The sequence below is a fragment of the Jaculus jaculus genome, chromosome X (genome assembly GCF_020740685.1).
Source record: "Jaculus jaculus isolate mJacJac1 chromosome X, mJacJac1.mat.Y.cur, whole genome shotgun sequence".
NCBI classification, from domain to species: domain Eukaryota; kingdom Metazoa; phylum Chordata; class Mammalia; order Rodentia; family Dipodidae; genus Jaculus; species Jaculus jaculus.
The window spans coordinates 113,146,491-113,165,056 of record NC_059125.1 but is presented as its reverse complement, the minus strand read 5'-3'; the positions used below and the strand labels follow the sequence as shown (position 1 = coordinate 113,165,056).

At 40.0% G+C, this 18,566-nt stretch overlaps 1 protein-coding gene across 2 annotated transcripts in view; it reads right to left on the bottom strand.

The window, feature by feature from the left end:
- Nucleotides 1–18,566, bottom strand: part of Il13ra1 (interleukin 13 receptor subunit alpha 1) — a 74,009-nt gene that overhangs the window by 20,238 nt on the left and 35,205 nt on the right. For both annotated transcript variants that reach the window (XM_045140788.1, XM_045140787.1), the window contains exons 5-10: nucleotides 16,459–16,646; nucleotides 14,271–14,422; nucleotides 6,779–6,826; nucleotides 6,367–6,499; nucleotides 4,063–4,159; nucleotides 768–852 (exon numbers count right to left, since the gene is read on the bottom strand). In XM_045140788.1, the coding sequence (XP_044996723.1) occupies nucleotides 768–852; nucleotides 4,063–4,159; nucleotides 6,367–6,499; nucleotides 6,779–6,826; nucleotides 14,271–14,422; nucleotides 16,459–16,646 (703 nt within the window). The remainder of the gene's footprint in view (nucleotides 1–767; nucleotides 853–4,062; nucleotides 4,160–6,366; nucleotides 6,500–6,778; nucleotides 6,827–14,270; nucleotides 14,423–16,458; nucleotides 16,647–18,566) is intronic.

Below are 18,566 nucleotides of genomic sequence, written 5' to 3'. Positions count from 1 at the left end.
AAGTTTCTAGGCACAGATTCTAGTATCAGAGTGTGCAAGAGACCACAAGTTGGGGTGGGTTTGTTCTTCCATGTGTTTGGACCTAGATTTTCATGCAATTGCATGAAAAAAGTACTTTTTGTTTATTTTACCTTTATATGTGTCTGTACCTAGTTTATAAAAGGATATCCAAGCTGAATGTCTATCTATTAGGCTAGCTTCCACAAGAAAGGTCTGTGTGTCTGGATATATTTCATTTCTCAGAAAGAGAATGGAACCCAGGGATCTGAGATAGGCAAACTGTTCTGAGGCTTTCTTAAGCTAGCATGCTTGGCCTGAGACACAACACCTGAAATCAACTCTTCTTTAATCTTTTAGATCAAATGTAGTTTAAAATAACCAGTTACAAAATGAATTCTGATACATGTTACAACATGATAAACTTTGAAAATATGATACTAAGTAAAATAAGACAGATTCAAATGGACAAGCAATGCATGATTCCATACATAGGAGATACCTAGAATAGGAAGATTCACAGGACAGAAAGAAGAATAGGTGCTGGGGACAGGGGAATGAGAAGCCAGTTTAATGTGCACAGATTCTGTTGAGGAGAAGGACCACATTCTGGAAACAGATAACAGTGGTGGTAGCACAACACTGTAAATGTATTTAAATGTACTGAACTATACACTTAAAATGGTTGAAATGGAAAATTTTACATTAACCATAAATTTTCAAAATCACATACCCATCAAAAATTCCCCCACCATGGAGTCAGTGCTTACCAGGGTATCATCATTCTGGTCTCCAAACATCTCTTTAAAAATCTTTCCAGGATCAGGAATTGGGGGGAATATAATAATCTTGAGCCTTTGAAAAAACAGAGACATTCTAGATCAAACCTTCTAGTATATAAGAATGTCCCGCCAAAATGCAGCCATGTAAGTCATGTACAAAAATCATAGTATACATGTCACCTTGGGTGGTAAGGCAGTTGTTTAAAATATTGTTTTAATTTGTGTTTATTTTTATTTATTTATTTGAGAGCAACCGAAAGAGAAAGAAGAAGGGAGGGAGAGAGAGAGAGAGAGAGGGAGGGAGAGAGAGAGAGAGAGAGAGAATGGGCACACGAAGGCTTCCAGCCACTGCAAACAAACTCCAGATGCATGCACCACCCCCACCCCTGTGCATTTGGCTTACATGGTTACTAGGGAATCAAGCCTCCTGGGTCCTTAGGCCTCACAGGCAAGCACTTAACCACTAAGCCATCTCCCCAGCCCCTGTGAAAAATATTTTTAAGGGGCTATGGGAAACCAGCGTCCTAAAAAACCAAGTTTGAGTGGAGCAAATGAGATACCAACATAAGCAATTTACTTATATGCCAGTTAAAAATGGTGATATAGTACTTTTAACAGACAAGAAGGGAGTTTTTTTTTTTTAATAATTTTGAGAAAGAAATCTAGCTGGGCTTGTAGTTCCAGCTACTTGAGAGGCTGAGGAAGGACTATCTCATTTTCAAGTCCTGCCCAGGATACAGAATGAGTTCAAGACTAGCCTAGGAAACAGTGAGACCATGTCTCAAAATAAAGATAAAAAGAGGACTGGGATATAGCTCAGCAGTAAAGTGCAAGGCCTTAAGTTCCAAAAGTTGCCTATTTCACATGCCTACTTGGATGCCTAACAAGCATCTGAAATAATAGGTTCAATACTGAAATCCTCACCATTCCCTTAAAGATACTCTCCTCACAGTCTCCATCTCTGGAAATGGCATCATACTCACTTGGCTGTTCAAGCCAAAACTCTATGCTCCCTTTCCTTCCCATAACCACAAACAAGCAGTCACCTTGAAAGCCATCAAAATACATTCCATATGTATCTGGCTATGGCTTCCTCATTGCTAACTCTCTAGTACAGACTCCTTTCATCACTCTTCTCAAGTGCTGCAATGTCTTCTAAGTAGCCCAGTTGCTTCCATTCTTCACTCAGGCATGGCAGTGATCCTTTATGTAACTGTACATCAGACCACATCCCACCCCTGCTTAGAATGCAACAAGGTTCCCTCTCATGCTTTGCATAAATCTCAGTTGCTTGTCAAGGCCTGCTTGATCCAATCTGCCAATATACCCAGCCCTATCTCTGGCCACTCTCTCTTACATGGTAAGCTCATTCCAGACCCAGGGCCTCTGCATTTGCTGTGTTCCCTTGGCCTGGAATGCTCTTTGCTCAACTATTTGAATGGCTCACCCATTTATGAATCTCTCCTTAAATGCCATGTTCTCAAAGAGGCTTTACCTGGCCGTTCTGTGTAAAAAACATCACCTGGCACTGCCTAGCCCCACCTCTTGCCAACTTCACTTCTTACTATGTGAAAGCATCACATATGTGCCTCCCCCATTGTAACTGCAATGTTTCTGTCCTACCTTGATACAGAGTGTTTGTACATATATACACCAATATTAAGATTATGTCACTAGCTAACTGTTGAATTTATATTAGACTTATTATATTAGAGACTAAGTATTCCTCAAGGAACCCTGCTTTGTGTTTGGGGGAAGATTCTGCATTTCAAATTGTACATGGGATAGTTATACCATTTTAGGCAGAATTATGAGCTTGTTCCTGTTTTCATTTGGAAATTAAGTATGATATAAGGAGATATGGTTTGGTGTCAAGTTGACAAGGGATGGACTTGTGATACTTAAGGTGTTGTCAACTTGATTTGTTTAGTAATCCATAGAAGTCCCTATCAAGTGGGTCTCCGAGGTTGCTTCCAGGAAGGATTAACTGTAGGAGGAAGTCCTTCCCCCAGAGTGGGCAGCCACTCTCAGAGGGGGACTTTATATAAAGAAGCTCTGGGTGAAAAGAGCCCTTCCTTCCTTCCTTCCACTTGGCTGCCGGAGCTGCTTGCTGCCTTCCAACGTGGATTGAAGACCAGCATCAACTGAAGACCTGCATGAATCGAAACCAAGTGGCTCCTCAGGAAGCCTCCAGGCCTTCAGTGCTGGATTGGGACTGCTGAGGCATCTGGCCACGTGGACTGAGCAGCTACTAGGTTCCTTGATTCTCATTCTTGGACATATAACTGCTACTGTACTGCCATAAGCTAGTCCAATAAATTCCCTTTTAAAAATAATTCATCCTAGCAGTTCTGTTCCTCTAGAGAACCCTGCCTAATATAGCCCCCCAAAATGGATAGGAACTGTGGTCTATTCACTGCCATAAGCCCAGAATTTAGAACAGTGCCTACAACCAGTGCCTAGAATAGGCATATGGGAAGAATGTTGAAACAACGATAAAACATTGGTTCTAGCATGAGCTTAATAGTCTTATTCCAATTTTTAACATTTACTGCAAGAGCAGCCACAGTCCCTATAGTAGTACAAAGAAAGCATGACACTCTGTATGGTTTTCTTTTCTTTTCTTTTCTTTTTTCTTTTCTTTTCTCCTTCCTTCCTTCCTTCCTTTCTTCCTTTCTTTCTTTTTTTGTGAAACATGGTCTCATATACCTCAGGCTGGCCTTGAACTCCCTGTGTAATCAAACATGACCTTGAACTCCTGAGATTCTCCTTTCAGACATAAGCCAAAGAATGAGTACCATGTATTAGTGACAACCTGGGGAAATTCCCTTCTCTGTAGTTTTCTGCAGCAAATGTTTTGCATTAATACTAAGCAAGGCATTTCATTAGCAATGCTTTCCATTTTTGGTGCTCAGAATTGAAGCCCAGGCCTCACACATGCTAACCATGTGCCCTGCCACTGAGCTCCACCTCTAGTCACTATTTCTAAAACTTCATTCCAAGAGCTATCTGTTGATAATTCAGGCACCAGGAAGAGTAAATGAGCATAGGGCTTATTCAACAATGCTAACCACCCACACAAGGGGTGGAACCATGGGAAACTAGCATTATGCTTTCCTCATCAGAAAGTGGGCACAGCAACATCATACCAGCAGAAGTCAGCTATGGTCCTAAGTCTACAATAATACTATACCAGGGAAACACAATACACAAACATGAACAGTACAAACAATAGTACTGGGGCTTGCAACAACTGTAAAATCTACCTGAGCAGGGGTCTTACCTTTTCAGGTAAAGCAGAAGGACTATGACTGCACCTGCTACAATGACTGGAATGATGAGCAACATGGTTATGTAGAATGTGGAGTTAGGCTCCTTACCTAGAGAATGGAAAGCAAGGTGAAAACATGAAACTAAAATCCTTTCAGTAATAAATCAGGCGACAATTCTGTTAGCTACTGACATTACAGGTATTTCTGACCTATACCCAGAACTAGTTTTGCAAACTCTTCAATTATCTTATCTTGTCACCATAATACTTTGAAATGGAAAAAAAAAAAAAAAACCTGCTCTGGTTCTTAAGCTTTTTGGATGAGTAAAGACTATTAGAGATTATCTGAAACCAGGATATCTTGTTTTAGATAGTATTAATAAAGATGTCCTATCCATTGAACATGCTATTGTACTAATGTCAAGCAGCAGTGATGGGCTGTCATTTCCATTTTATTCTCCCTTAGATATCTCACTTGGGAAAGCCAATATACATGTCTGGAGGGAGCCCTGTGGGGAGGCCCACAGGAGCAAGGAACTAAGGGAAGCCTCTATGTTCATTCCTAAGGCTGCTGTAGCAGATCACCACAAGCTAGGTAGCTTCAAAAGCCAAAAATATATTCTCTTACATATATTCTGGAGGTGAGAAGTTCAAAATCAAGGTGGTGGAAAGGCCATGCTCCCTCAAAAGGTTCTAGAAAAAAAAAACTCCTGTCTTTCAGCTTCTGGTCATTCCCAGAATCTTTGGTGTTCCTTGGTTGTAACTGCATCATCTTCACAAGACCTCCTTTCCCGAATCTCTTCATGTAACTAATGTCTCCTCTTCTTATAAGGATACTTGTCATTAGAGTTGGGGCCCACTCTAGTCCAGCACAACCTCATGTAAATTTAATTACATCTTTGTAGTGTATATTTCCAAATGAGGTCACATTCACAGGTATTAGGGGTTATGATTTTGACATTCATTTGGGAGGGGGGGACTTGATTTAACTGGCCAAAGCCTCCAACAACCAACCAGCAAGGAACTTAGGCTTTCCATCAACTGCCAGAGTGAACCTGGAAATGGATCCTTCAGCCTCAGCCTAGACTTCCAATGACATCACTGTCCTACCTGAAGTCAGGATGCAACCTTATACGGCCTCAAACTAAACAATGCATAGACTCCTGACCCATAGAAACCAAGAGATGCTGACTGTGTGGTATTGTGAGGCACTAAACTTTTATTTTGCCCAGATTACACAGAATTTTAGGCTGACTCACTATATAGTCCAGACTAGCCTCGAGCTTATGGCAATCTTGCATCAGCCTCCTAAGTGTTGGGATTATAGGCATGTACCACAATGCTTGTCCAACTTTGGTGTAATTCACTATGCAACAACAGATAACTAAATTAACCATGCCTGGCACACAGCTTGTTCAGTGTCTCAGTGAACAAAGAATTGACTTTCTCAATAACTCATTCTTCTGACTCCTGAAAGCACTTCAAAAAGGTCTTAAATTGGTTGTATAATGCCCCTAAGGGGCCAACAAAAGAAAGGAGTATTTCCTCTACCACCTGCTTCATTGTGAGAATTCAGCAGTTATGCCTTCTCAGTGGCACTTCATCAACTGTTCCTCATCAAGTTTTGAGGTTCTGGAATATCCCGATTACACTTTAATAATAGATTCCACTTAGCCATTCCCTCTCCCACAATGTGGTACTCCATGTGGAAGAAATACTGTAGATGTCTGATATACCACTGTGCCCCAATTTGCAGTATCCCCTTGTTCTGAGCACTGCCCTAGTCCGGCTGCCCAAGACTGCACATGCCTTTTAGGGATATATAGAGCTCCAGTGTTGAGCACCATTTAACTCACAGTCAAGTAAAGCCCTGTATCTCACTCTACAACACACATATATGTATATAACCCAGGTCTTTTCCATCCTCTACAGATGCCTTGCTCAGTGTCGCCACTAACAAACAAGATTATCCCTATTAAATACTATTGAGGTTACTACTTCTCTCTTGCTTTTTATCAACCAGCAGATAAAGCAGTCCTCTACCATGGAACATTCTGCTGTTGTCATTATGCCTACTTTCTATGTCTTTGTCTGTGTTGTTAATAAAGATGGAGATGGGATTGTAGTTGTCCAGACACCTGGTAATTTGTCAATTAACCCTGGGTGATACGTAAGTAATTCAACAGAAAATAAGTGTTAAGAGTAAGTACTCTTTGGCATCAAAAAAGAATGACAGCACTTTCCAAATCTATTTCAGCTTCAGCCCACTTTCTAGCCATTGGTGTTATACATAGGAATGACATTCTGTTCTCTTACCTATACTCATCGCTTGACTCCAATTACTCCAGAGTATGTCATCATCATAGCAAAACTTATTTGTTTTGACTCTTATTCTGACTGTGTAATAAGTATCAGGAAGAACACCAGGGACTATGAAACAAGTTGTACCCTTCGATATAAAATAGAAATGCACAAAGAATATTATAAGTTTATTCGCTTGCCCTGCTATTAAATCATAATATAATTATTTGCCAAATTCTGCATATGATTAAGATTTGGATTGCAGTTGAAATTATCTGACTTTAACTCCTAAAAGAAGTTGGTAATATCCCACAAAACAAAATAGTTTGTTTTTCTTTGAACAGTTCAAATTTACACTGTGTTTGGCTTGCCCCATCCCCGGTTAATTGGAGCCCTAGCCCAAAGAAGGAATGTTGAGTTTACTGACCTCCGTGTTTCTCTTAAATTCTGAATTTTGACATTTGTCATCTTCAACCTTGAAAATAAAAAAGATAGGGTTTCAGACTTTCCAAAATGCATTTATATTATTTAATTTTGTGTGTACATGTGCATATGTGCATGCATGCATGGAAGCTGGAGGATACTCTTCCATGCCATTCCTGAGGCACCATACTCCTTTTTAAATATTTTATTTAAGACACAGAGAGGAAAAAAAGAGCCAGACAGAGAGAGTATGGGCGTGCCAGGGCCTCCAGCCACTGCAAATGAACTGCAGACACATGTGCCACCTTGTGCATCTGGCTTTGCAGGCAAGCACCTTAACCACTAAGCCATCTCTCTGGCCCTCTATACACATTTTTAGAGACAGGGTCTCTCACTGTCCTGGAACTTGCCAAGTTAACTAGACTGGTTGGTTAGGCAACCTCAGAATGGTTGGTTAGGCAACCTCTGGACCTACATATTTCTGCCACCCCAATGCTAGGATTATAAAAGCATGTCAACATGTCTGGCTTTTTTTTTTTTACAAGGGTTCTGGGGTTTGAACTCAGGTCCTCATGCTTGTGAGGTAAGCCCTTTACTTACTCAACTATCTCTCCAACCCCTTTAGCCAGCTTACCAAGTTTGTTAATGTGTAGAAAATAAGTTTATGCTCTTCCTTTGTTAGAAATTGTAAACGTTTTCCTTTTATCTGCATTTAATACCCATTTCCCTAAAAAGGGTCCATTGAGAGCACAAAATACTAACCATGAGACCACCGGGGAATTTCATAAGGAACCTTTTTTTTATTGGTTTTTCAAGGTAGGGTCTTAGGGTCTTACTCTAGCCAAGGCTGACCTGGAATTCACTGTGCAATCTCAGGGTGACATCAAACTCACAGTCATCCTCCTACCTCTGCCTCCCAAGAGCTGGGATTAAAGGCATGCGCCTGGCCCATAAGGGACCATTTGATTACACAAGTTTCTTTTTTTGTTTTGTTTTGTTTTGTTTTTGTTTATTGAGGTAGGGTCTCACTCTAGCCCAGGCTGACCTGGAATTCACTATGTAGTCTCAGGGTGACATCGAACTCATGGTGATCCTCCTACCTCTGCCTCCCAAGTGCTGGGATTAAACGTGTATACCACTACACCTGGCTTTTATACAAGTTTTTAATTTTAATATAGACTGCTTAAAAACTTTTTTTCTGTTTATGGTAAATGGATGATTTCAATTCTTCTTAATAAATCTTTTCCTTTTAAAAGCCATGAAGATATTCTATGCGTTCATATAAAAGCTTGGCCTAATTATGATTTTTTTTTTTTTTTTTTTGGTTTTGAGGTAGGGTCTCACTCTAGCTCAGGCTGACCTGGAATTCACTATGTAGTCTCAGAATGGCCTCAAACTCTAGACAATCTTCCTATCTCTGCCTCCCAAGTGCTGGGATTAAAGGCATGTGCCACCATGCCCAGCTTATTTTTGTGTTTATATTTGTTCCTTTATTTTACTTTCTATGCTCAGACCTGTAGCATAATTGAAATTGATCCTGTTAATAGTGTGAGGTAGAAGACAAGATATGTAACTGGCCCAACACTGCTCATTAAAAAGACCAATATTTCACACTGTACATGATCCTCATTTTTTTAAAAAAATTCTTTTTCATGGACCTCTTTTAAAGGGATGATAGCTCAGTCTGAAAAAAAAGCTGAAACTTCAGGAATAAAAGACCTTATTAAATGATTAATAAATGCACAAAATTTAATAGAAAGAGTCGGGGCAATAGTTTACTTTACCCAGTGCCTACCTAATAAGCATGAGAACCTGAATTTGATCCCTGATACCCATGTAAATGTTGGGTGTGGTGGTAAGCACCTGAATTTCCAGTGCTGGGGAGGTGGGAACAGACAGATCCTAGGGGCTCACTGGCCAGCCAGACTAGCCTAATTGGTAAGCTCCAGGCCAATGAGAGACCCTGTCTCAGAAAAAGCAGATGAAAGCTGGGCGTGGTGGCGCACACCTTTAATCCCAGCACTCGGGAGGCAGAAGTAGGAGGATCTCCATGAGTTCGAGGCCACCCTGAGACTACAGAGTTAATTCCAGGTCAGCCTGGACCAGAGTGAGACCCTACCTTGAAAAACCAAAAAAAGAAAAAAAAAAAAGCAGATGATGCCTGAGGTTGTTCTCTGACCTTCATACAAATATGGATGTACACACACCTGCGCATGCACACATACACAAACACTATATCCACAAACAAAATAAAGGAAAAAAAAACAGGCAAAAGACTTGAATAGGCTCCTTGCAAGAAGAAGATGTGCACATAACCATTAAACATGAAAAAATGCTTAGTTTCATTGTTCACTGGGGGAAATACAAATTTAACCCATGAGGTAACAATGTATACAACTATTAGACAATATTAAATGTAGATGAGGGTATGAGGCATGCACAATTCTCAATTTCTGTTTCATATGCAAATTGACACAAACATTTGAGAAATTTTATTGTCTTCTAGAGGCACTTGTGTGTAACCTTAGTTCACATATGGCTATGTATGTGCTTAACAAACAAGTACGCCTATTTGTAATACCCTTAACTAGAAACTATCCAAATCAATGAAACACACAGAAAGCTATACATTACACAAGTAGATGTATCCAATGAGAATGAATCATCTCATAAACGTGTCTCATGAGAGAAGCAGATACACAGGAAGTAAGTCCTATAAAATTCATTTATAGAAAGGTTTTATTGGTGGTTGCTTATAGATCTACACTGTAAGTTCTAACTCGAAAAACATTATATATTTTTATTTCCTTTCTTTCTATCTTTTCTTTGGAGGCCAGCCAAAATCCTAAGCTTGTTTGATCTGACTCTCTGAGCATTCTCACTGTTTTCTCAATGCAATTCCTCTGCTTTACTAAAATAATAAAATAGAAGCCGGGTGTGGTAGCACACACCTTTATTCCCAGCACTCAGGAGGCAGAGGTAGGAGGATTGTTGAGAGTTTGAGGCCACCCGGAGACGACATAGTGAATTCCAGGTCAGCCTGGGCTACAGCGAGACCCTACTTTGAAAAACAAACAAATAGCTGGGACTAAAGAGATATCTATCATGCTCAGGAAAGTTTTAATAGTAGCAACAAAACAAATCTATAAAGTTAGAAGTCAGGAAAGTAGTTGCTCTTTGAGAATGTAGTAAATGGAAGGTGTCACAAGGGGGTTTCAGAGGTTCTGGTTACATAAGTTAAAAGTTCTTTGCTAAAATCACTTATGAAGATGAGTGTGGTGTCACATGTCTATAATCCCAGCACTTGTGAGGTGGAGGTGGGAAGATTAAATGTCAATACAAGCCTTAGTTTGAAACCAGTCTGTGTTACATGAGTCCTGTCTCAAAGAAGTAATAATAATAATAATAATAATCATTCATGAGACATCATTGAGCTGTACATTATGGTTTGTGTAATGTTTACATAGTGCATTATATACCAGTAGAAAATTTTGAAAGAGATTAGCCTCCACTGTTCAGATTGCAAGATATAAAAATAACTTGATTGGAGAAAAGAATAAAAAATAAAAAAATAGAATGCAAAATTCTCCTGCACACAATGTAGGTCCCTTGTTATCTAATGCAGAGTATAATCTGTTTCTTAAATGTGAGTTTTAAAAAAATAGTAGACAAAGTACAGCATGGAAATCTGTTGCTTAGTTGAAACTTCTGTCTATGATATTTTTTTTAAATTTTTTATTTATGTATTTGAGAGCGACAGACACAGAGAGAAAGACAGATAGAGGAAGAGAGAGAGAATGGGCACGCCAGGGCTTCCAGCCTCTGCAAACGAACTCCAGACGCGTGCGCCCCCTTGTGCATCTGGCTAACGTGGGACCTGGGGAACCGAGCCTCGAACCGGGGTCCTTAGGCTTCACAGGCAAGCGCTTAACCGCTAAGCCATCTCTCCAGCCCTGTCTATGACATTTTAACCTGACAAGAACACAAAGCCATTAGTTTTGACATCTAATATCATTCACTAGATGGTTCCCACTAGCACTGCAAAGAGCTGAAAAACCAACAGGAGGAAATGCCCTTTTTCAATCTTTCATATAAAGGCAGAGTAAAGTTTACTCAGGTGGCCATGGAGTTCCACTGCTGGAATCATAGGCCTGCTGGGGAATCACAAGTGTCAAGAACCACTTGAGGGATCAAGCTGCGGACTGATGTCACTTCTTTCCTGGACCATTTCCCAAATGCACAAATGCCAAGTCAATAAATCACTCTGTAGATGTAAGTCTAGGCTCTTACACAAATGCAAATCCTAGTGTGTGGATTGTCAGCTGCTCAAATGACTTTGAGAGGAAGAAAACAGGAGCACAGAGCACCAAACAGACAGTTTTCTTGGATGGGGTGGGTGTAAGAAAACCCTTCCTTACTTCATGATTCTGTCATAAGCTACCTCTGACCAAAGCAGGGATGCTCCAGTGTACTACCCCCACTCCTGAACTGTAACACCAACGAAATAATTCCTCACATAGTCTTACAAAAGAATAAAAGTTCTGATCAGCAAAACTCAAGATCAGCAAGCACAAAAAGAGCTTACAAGTCAGTATGACTTCAAAAGCTGTCACCTAGGTGAATTACTTAACCTCTCTTGATCCAAAGTTTCTCAAAAAGAAGTAGATTCCAATAATCCCAATTCTATGGCTTATTATAAGCTATTGTATAAGAAGAACATAGATGAGTAACTCTACAGCAATTCTAATCTATTAATACATGACAGTTATTACTAGCAAGGCATGTATTAAGATGGTATTAATGGTTAAAAATATAAGTTCTGGAGTAAGAACTTTGCTTAAACCTTGATTTGATCATTTGCTAGTAATGTGGTCCTTGTATACCTAAGATTTCTCATCTGTAAAATGGTGACCAAATCACAGGACATAGCTACTTAGGGTTAGTGTGAGTTATAAGTGAGAATTCAGTACCCAGTGCAGCAATCATTGAGCACATGCAAGCTGCTATTAGTACCAAGGATAAAGCAAAATGGACACCATCTGATGCCCCTATAGGATATAGAAAAGAGGCATACATGTGATCAGGTTTTAGGTTTTTCTTACAAATTGTTATTTATTTATTTATGGTTTTGGAGGTAGGGTTTCACTGTAGCCCAGGCTGACATGGAATTCACTATCACTCAGGGTGGCCTCTGCGAGCCTCCTACCACTGCCTCCCAAGTGCTAGGATTAAAGGTGTGTGCCACCACGTCCGGCTCCAAATATTTTTATTTATTTGCTTGCAAGCAGGGGTGGGAAAGAAAGAATGGGTGCCCCCGGGCCTTTTGCCACTACAAACAAACTCCAGATGCATTCACCACTTTGTGCATCTGCCTTTTATGTGAGTACTGGGGAATCAAACCCTGGCCAGCAGGCTTTGCACAAAACACCTTTAACCACTGAGCCCTCTCTCCAGCCCATGATCAGATTTTAAATATCATGGCCTAGTTGTGGAGCTAAATGAGTTATACAGGTAGTACATTTCCCAGAATTTCACACAGAAGCACTAGGGAAAAGTAAATGCTAGAATCATCAAGAATATTTCTGCTGATAACTCACTTTATTCTGTTTATTCTCAATCCAAGCACCCCCTCCTCACATGATAACCTTTTGCTTTTTCCCTTTGTAGTACTTCATGAGACACCATACTTTCTGGTATTAACAATGACTGTATATCAGCAGGCAGATTCATCTGTGTATGCCCAGAAACACATGTTTCTGCTGTAGAGCTGGTCACTTCCTGTGCAGTTACAGCCTGTCAACACCGGCTTATTGTAGCAATGATTTTGAAAGTTTCATGATGAGTTAAAACGATTGGAACAAGAAAGTTATTTGTATCCAATATTTTGGACTCTTTTAAAAGCCAATGCAAAACATGTTCCATGTGACCTCTAAAATCCAAATGCACAAAGGGTCCAGGCAGTTGGTGAGGAGTGAGTTGTGCAGTCCCCATGGTGTTGAGGTACCCCACCTGATGGAAAAACACTCTTAGGGTAGTTGGGTTTTAAATATGGACAAGTAATTAAAATACAATAAGCAAAAAAAAAAAAATCAAACAACCACCAAATATATAAGGTTGTAAATGACACAATGTGGCTGATGAAGGCTCTACAGGGAGTAATAACTTGTACGATTTGCACTAGTTTCGGAACAGCAGCATGTACATAATTCAATAAATACTGACTATTCAAATTTGACTATGTTTCTTTTTTTTTCTTTCTTTCTTTTTTTTTTTTTTTTTTTTTTTGGTTTTTTTCGAGATAGGGTCTCACTCTGGCTCAGGCTGACCTGGAATTCACTATGTAGTCTCAGGGTGGCCTCAAATTCACGGAGACCCTCCTACCTCTGCCTCCCGAGTGCTGAGATATTAAAGGCATGTGCCACCACATCTGGCTCATTTTCTTTCTTTTCTTTTATTTTTGTTTTTTCTTTATTTATTGGGTTTTCGAGGTAGAGTCTCACTCTAGCCCAGGCTGACCTGGAATTCACTCTGTATTCTCAGGATGGCCTCAAACTCATGGCGATCCTCCTACCTCTGTCTCCCAAGTGCTGGGATTAAAGGTGTGCACCACCACGCCCAGCTTGACTATGTTTCTTGCCACAAACTCCAAGAGAATGGAATGGCCTTGCCAGAGCCTCTACACAGCTACATGATCTGATCTCTGCCTGTTGCTTAAACATTTTTCCTACTGCACTGTGGCCAGAGCAGCCTCCTCCATTCTTGCATCAGTCCTTTTACCTTTTATCCCTTCTAACCCCAGATATTCACAGAGTTAGCTTCTGCTCAGCATTCTCTTCTCATCCCAAATGTCATTACTTAGTATGACTACCCTACCTGATATTCCCTTGGGCCCTTCCAGTCATTCTATTATATCACCACATTTGATTTTCTTCTTATGACTCATGTCCTGGAATCAGCTTACTCATTTGCAAACCTGTTTTCTTCTTTTTTATTATTTTATATATTTATTTGAGAGAAAAAAAAGCAGAGAGAAAGAGAAAGAAAATGGGCATGCCAGGGCTTCTAGCCATTGTAAATGAACCTCAGAGGCATGTGCCACCATGTGCATCTGGCTTACATGTGTCCTGAGTAACTGGACCTTGGTCCTTTGGCTTTGCAGCCAAGGGCCTTAACCACTAAGCAATTTCTCCAGTCTCACAAACTTGTTTTCTAACATGCCATCTTCATGAAGAAAAATAAAAGAAACCTGTTAGGTGTCACTTTCCCTTCCTTATCTGCAGGAAATAAGAGTGTCTGGCATGTGGTAGACAACAACAATTTTTGAGCCAATGAATTATTGGAATTAATTAATGGCTTGAGTCTTGCAGCAAATACACCCTCATTATCATCATTACCTGATGACAAATGCAGGAGCTATAGTTTGCTGACATTTCATTGTAAGAAGTTCAAGTGAAAGAAAATATTCAAACAAAAACAGTAATTAAAAAAAAACTTACATAAAAATTACCATGTGACTCGGCTTGGCTGTTATTGACTTCTACTTCATAAGATAAACATCTGCTATTAAACTTCTTTGGATTCTCCCATTGCACATATAAGGCACCATTTTTGAAGAAGAGATTTTTAATATGTGGAGGACCAGGTTTCACTAAAAGATAGAAGAAAGTAAGTTAGCTTCCAAAAGTTTATTTGATTATATGCATGTAAAATGTGATTATATATATGTAAAATGGATAATGAGGGTTCATAACATTAAATCAAAATATGGCTGATGATTTTAGTGGGTTCATATGATCTGATCTGCAATTTTAGAATTTCTAATTAGCTACAATTAGTGGAGGAAGTGTATTTAAAACTGCTTAGTAAAATGGATTTAAGGAATGTCTTTGTGGGTATCTGGTAGATGCCATGAACTCTGACCTGCATCTGGTTAGAAAATGGCCAGATTATAATCAAGGCATCTAGCTGTAACATAGAGAGTGATGATAAAAAGTGCTTAGATCCAGATGTGCTTCCACCATACAGGTAACAAAGCACCAGGTTCAAGGGTCTCTATCATTCACCCTGTCATCAAAGACTACAATGAAAATATTATCCTAATTTCTCCTTCACATGCTACAACATGGCTACACTTTGAGAACAATATGCTGCTAATTGAAATAACCCAGTATCAGAAAGACAAAGAGTATGATCTTACTCATGAAATAGTTAAATTCATAGAAACAAAAAGTAGAAAGGGGGCTGGAGGGATGGCTTAGCAGTTAAGGCGCTCACCTGGAAAGCCAAAAGACTCAAGTTCAATTCCCCAAGACCCATGTAAGACAGATGCCCAAGGTGGCACACGCTTCTGGAGTCTGTTAGCAGTGGCTGAATGCACGCACATTCTCCCTCTCTCCCTCTCTCTCTTACACACACACACACACAAACACACACAAATAAAATTTTTATTAAAAAATTAAGAAAATAGAAAGGTCCTCCACATATTAAAAATTATTCCCAGTGCTAGGGAGGTAGAGACTGGAACATCCCTAAGGCTCCAGCCTGACTGATGAGCTTCAGGTTCGGTGAGAGACTGCATCTTTTTGTTGCTGTTGTTTGTTTATTGAGGTAGGGTCTTGCTCGAGACTGCATCATTAATAAGGTGGATGGCGCCTAAGGAACACCACCTGAGTATTTTTGGCCTCCACAGGCACACACATACACACATTTGAACACACAAATACAACCACATACATATACACACAAGAAACTATCTAAGATAATCTGCCAAACAAATGAAAGAAGAGAGATTTGCTTCAACCTACTCCATGTGGCAAACTATCCCAACCTCATTTGCCTGGCCTACAAATGAGGCTGCTGTAATTTACTTCCAACACTATCTGAAAGAGTGGTAATTAATATTCTACTCACAGACTTGGGAACTTGTGTCAAAGGACAGCTCTTGCCTATAAATCATATAAACCACTTAGCCAGAACGTGAGGTCCCTGTTAGGTTATTACAACACGTAAACCAGTATGCTAAAGAAAATCTATATGCCTTGAGAATAGGGAGAAGTGACTAAGACCTCAACCAGATATTTGCTGTTCAAACTGAGTTCTTTAATAGGCTGACATTCAGCTGGTCTAGCCACATATGGTCATCCTGGTTGTTCCAGGATCAGTACCTATGCCATAGTGTTCAATATTTTGAATGTGGGGGTCGAGGTTTAGCTCACTGGTAGAACATGTGCTTAGGATTTACAGAGCCATAATTTCCATTTCCCATAAAAATAATTTGAATAACACCTCTGATAATATTGCCTCCAATTTAAGCTCTCTCTAGCTAAGAGATCATCCAGGAACTATATGGTCCTACAAGCAGCCTCCTCCTAAGTGTTACTGTAAAAAGTGAGATCTTAGACAACCCAGAGTCCAACCTTGGTTGTACAACTAATTTCTGTAGGTCTCATGTCCTTAAGTAGAACTTCCAAGCTTGCACTATTAGATAGGAGTTATCAAAGGAAGGTTTACATAGTCTCTTGTTTCAAGATATTAAAACCAAAATGATCATTTTTAAATCATTATTATTTTTAAATAGCTTTAATCATTAAATATTATTTTTAAACCATTTTAAATTTGTTTTTATTGTTCCAAAGACATGACTTATTTTTATCCATGCTGTTAGAGAGGGCTTCTAAAACTTACCATGGGAAGTTAAAGATACTATATTGAATGATGGCCTAATTTTCCCTGCATCATCCTTGACCATTATTTGAACACTGTGTTGTTCAAAACTGGAATCCTTCCCTTTAGTCAGATTAAAGGAACAACCAATGTGTTGACCTTCTCTATAGATGTTTTCACATTGAAGAATTTTTCCCAGGCTGCTATGCCTACAAGATAAAAATGAAACAATCTTCTGTATTACTGTGAATAAGGTCAAGAGAACAAAGGTAGATTTTGTTAATGGTTCAAAGAGTGCCTATGAAAAGTGATATCTATAATAAAGCAAGATAGTTTTTTTTAAACTATTTTAGGGGCTGGAGAGTGGCTTATCCATTAAGGTGCTTGCCTGTGAAGCCTAAGAACCCAGGTTTGGTTCCCCAGAACCCACATAAGTCAGCTGCACAGAGTGGCACATGCATCTGGAGTTTGTTTAAAAAATTAAAAAAATGGGCCAGGCATAGTGATGCATGTCTTTAATCCCAGCATTTGGGAGGCAGAGGTAGGAGGATCACCACAAGTTTAAGGCCACCATGAGACTACATAGTGAATTCCAAGTCAGCCTGGGCTAGAGTGAAATCCTACCTTGAAAAACAAAAACAAAAAAGTTAATTAATTAATAAAATTTAAAAAGGGGCTGGAGAGATTGCTTAGTGGTTAAGGTTCTTGCCTGCAAAGCCTAAGTACCCATGTTCGATTTTCCAGATCCCATGCAAGCCAGACGCACAAAGGTAAGGCAAGTGAAAAGTTACAATGGCCACTAGCTGGCACAAGTGTGTAGAGTTCGATTTCGGTGACTGAGGCCCTGGCACACCAATTTTCTCTCTCCCTCTCTAAAATAAATAAACAAAATAATAATAATAAACAATAAAATTACTATTTTTACATATTTCCAAGCAGAAATGGGGGAAAGAGAGAGAACAGACAAATCAGAGCCTCTGCCACTGCAAATGAACTCCAAATGCATGCCCTATTTCTACATCTGGCTTTATGTGGGTACTGGGGAATTGACACAGGCCTTGCAAGGAAGTGCCACCAGCAACTGAGCCATCTCCCTAGCCCCAAGACCTTTTTAAAGTCTGCTTTATAATGTAGTTCATTTCATAGTCAGGGTAAAACCTTTTTCATTTTTGATGGGCATTGGTATTGTCAATAGCCATGGAAGCTGGAATCCTCACCTTCCTCTTCTATATGAGGAAAGATGCTCTAAAGCCAGCATGAGAAGTTTTATCCTTTCTGAAAATGTCTATGTAATTCATGATTTGCCTTTCCTACTCTCTGCCTGTCCCTTTTATTTTTATTTTTTGTTGGTTTTTTGAGATAGGATCTCATTCTAGTTCAGGCTGACTTGAAATTTACTATGTAGTCTCAGGGTGACCTCGAATTCATTGTGATCCTCCTACCTCTGCCTCCCGTGTGCTGGGGTTAAAGGTGTGCACCATCACTCCCAGCTGTCCCCTAACCCCCCATCTTATTCCTCTCTCTCTCTCCCCTCACTCTTCCCAGGTTCTTCTCTATTTCTGAGTTCCTCATCCACTCATCCCCAGGTTGTCCCACCCTTTCACTATAATTTATATTCTGGGGATTCCTAAACCTCACAGTTCATCCCAGATTTCTAACTGCTCCATTAGTGTTTCATTTTGCCTCTCAGTGCCTAAGCCACATTCATCCTCTTTTCCATCAAACTACTTTTTCTTCTAGCCTTCCCATTTCCATTACTCAGAGCTCACTTCCTCTAGGATCCTCAAATATGGTGAGATCCCTTTTCATTTTTAGGTAGGGTCTTGCTCTAGCCCAGCTGACCTGGAATTCACTGGATAGTCTCAGGCTGGCCTCAAACTCACAGTAATCCTCCTACCTCCGCATTCTGTGTACTGGGATTAAAGGTATGAGTCACAACACCCAGCAGAGAGAGAGAGAGAAATGGGGTGCACCAGGGCCTTTAGCTGCTGCAAACAAATTCTAGATGCATGCACCACTTTGTGCATGTGGCTTGACATGGATACTTGTAAATCAAACTCAGGTCATTAGGCTTTGCAGGCAAGCGCCTTAGCCACTAAGCAATCTCCCCAGCCCCCCCCGCCCAATCG